The sequence below is a fragment of the Penaeus chinensis genome, chromosome 13 (assembly GCF_019202785.1).
Source record: "Penaeus chinensis breed Huanghai No. 1 chromosome 13, ASM1920278v2, whole genome shotgun sequence".
In the NCBI taxonomy this organism is placed as follows: Eukaryota; Metazoa; Arthropoda; class Malacostraca; order Decapoda; family Penaeidae; genus Penaeus; species Penaeus chinensis.
The window spans coordinates 5,514,373-5,516,872 of NC_061831.1; the positions used below are offsets into that span (position 1 = coordinate 5,514,373).

General features: G+C 39.3%; 1 protein-coding gene across 1 annotated transcript; it reads left to right on the forward strand.

Annotated features, from left to right (window-relative positions):
* Positions 1 to 474: 474 nt before the first annotated feature.
* On the forward strand, positions 475 to 1,466 carry LOC125031551 (the record flags this gene model as incomplete). The annotated part of the gene is given in 2 exon segments (XM_047622434.1): positions 475 to 594; positions 1,356 to 1,466. Coding segments are annotated over 2 exon segments (231 nt in total), but the record flags the coding sequence as incomplete, so codon positions are not given.
* Positions 1,467 to 2,500: the final 1,034 nt, after the last annotated feature.

Below are 2,500 nucleotides of genomic sequence, written 5' to 3' on the forward strand. Positions count from 1 at the left end.
TGGAAAAGGGCGCTGGCTGAAGGACGAGTTTTTTTTTGTCGGGATGGGGGGGGGGGGGGGGGAAGGTTTTTTTCCCACGGGGTCGAGGGTTACAGTTTCCCTCTCTTTTCTCTTCTCTCTCTCTCTCTCTCTCTCTCCCTCTCCTCTCTCCCCTCTCTCTCCCTCTCTCCTCTCTCCCTCTCTATCTCCTCTCATCTCTCTCTCTCCTCTCTCTCTCTCTCTCTCTCTCTCTCTCTCTCTCACTCTCTCTCTCTCTCTCTCTCTCTCTCTCTCTCTCTCTCTCTCTCTCTCTCTCTCTCTCTCTCTCTCTCTCTCTCTCTCTCTCTCTCTCTCTCATCCCTCCCTCCCACCTCCCCCTCTCTCATAATAATAGAACCAATTGCTACCCTTCCGCATCTCGCATATACACATTATTTTGTCTCCAGTCTTGCACACTTTGCACATTATTTTAGCATTCCTTTTTATCTTCCGCAGGACGACCCGCACCTCACAGAAACCACGAGGAGACTGTCGCAGATGGGGCTAGATCAGAGCACAGACTCGGGCGCCATAGGAGGAACGGGGAACGAAAGTGATGAGGTGAGAGTTGAATTGGTAATTGAGGATTTTAAGTCACATTCACACACGCACACGCACACGCACACGCACACGTACACGCACACGCACACGCACACGCTCACGCTCACGCACACACACACACACACACACACACACACACACACACACACACACACACACACACACACACACACACACACACAACACACAAACACATAACCCATACACATACACATACACATACACATACACATACACACACACACACACACACACACACCACACACATACACATACACACACACACACACACACACACACACACACACACACACACACATACACACACACACACACACACTCGCACACAGTGTGTGGCATTGTGATGATCGCCCAATTTTTAAGACGAATAATGGGGCACGTCCTCTGCCCGAGAAAACCTGCCATACTGGCCAGTACCCCAACTGAAGCCTTGGAATAAGATTTTAAGTGGCTTGATTTTTTTTTTTTTTTTTTTTTGGGGGGGGGGAAGGGGTTTTGATTATTTGGAGAATAAGTTTGATTAGCGTGTTTGAATAATGGGAGGAATCACGCCATGATTGAGATAAAGAGAAAGGTATCATTTGTCAGTTGATATGATGAAGTTCTTTTTTTTTTTTTTTTGTATTCTGTCTCATTTTCTTTATCTGATTTTGTTCTTTATTCCTTTTTTTTTTTTTTTTTTTTTTTTTTTTGTCTTTATTTTAATTTCAATTTATCCTCTATATTTTTAATCTGATTTAAATCTTTATTCCCAGGTCGAAGAGCAAGAGGAGGTGATGCTGTGGCGACCCAAGCGAGGGTCTATTAAGCTCCCTCATGTAGACCTTGACCCTCCTGCTCCTCTTCTGGAACAAGTTTCGGGGTGAAGAGCCGATCCTCCTGCCCTGGTGCCCTCTTACCTGCCTGGAGCCCCATTCATTGAGGATGAGGAAGACAAAAGAAAAGCGAAGAAGTACTTTTTGTTGAAGAAAAACACTTTTTTTTTTTTTTTTTTGAGACTGACTTTTTTTTTCTTATATTCCTTTTAAGAGTGACTTTTATTCCCTTTCTTTTTATCATATTGACGTTCTTTTTTTCCTTTCTTTTTTTCCAGATTTGTTTTTTTTTTCTTTGATATTCTACTATTTGCTTTTTTTTCCTTTCCTCTTTTTTTTTAAGAATAAACTTTTTTTCATATATTTTTCCTCGTCATCTTTTTAAAGGAAAGTCAGAAGGGGGCACTCAGGATAGGCTTTCCTCATTTATTGTAACTTTCACCTGCTATGACCACAGAGGTATATATTTTACTTCAGCAAGCTTACTTGGCATATCAATAACTATGCTGACAGATACAGGCATTGTAGCTTTAGAGTTTTAGATACTTTACATAATGTGAAAAAAATATATGATAGTGATACAGTTTCATGTAATTTTATAACCTAACACTCGACGCCAGACACTTTTTCTGGAAAGCTTTTAGATAATATGTAATCTTCATTGACAAAAAAATAAAAAGTAACTGTGCGAAATAGTGATCATTATACAATGTCTATGTATATTTATCTAATGGAGATTTGTACTCTTAAGTGGTGTCAAATTTAATTTCTATTACAAAGAAAAAGAAATGTGATAATCAAAATATTCTCACAGTTTATATGTTCACTGAATCCAATAGTGCTAATTTATCGAATTCGTGGACATTATTGTCTGCATTATTTTATTTGATCTGAATTGTTGATGTGCAAAATGTAAAACAAAATACGAGTTGCACAATCCTGATGCATAAAAGATGATTTTATTTCTTCAGGTTATGATTCATAATGAAAGGTGCAATAAATTTTTTTTCTCCCTCTTTCAGTGACTCTCCATCGTTAAGGAATTTATGTAATCCTGACGTGATAAGAATTGGCTTTTTTTATCT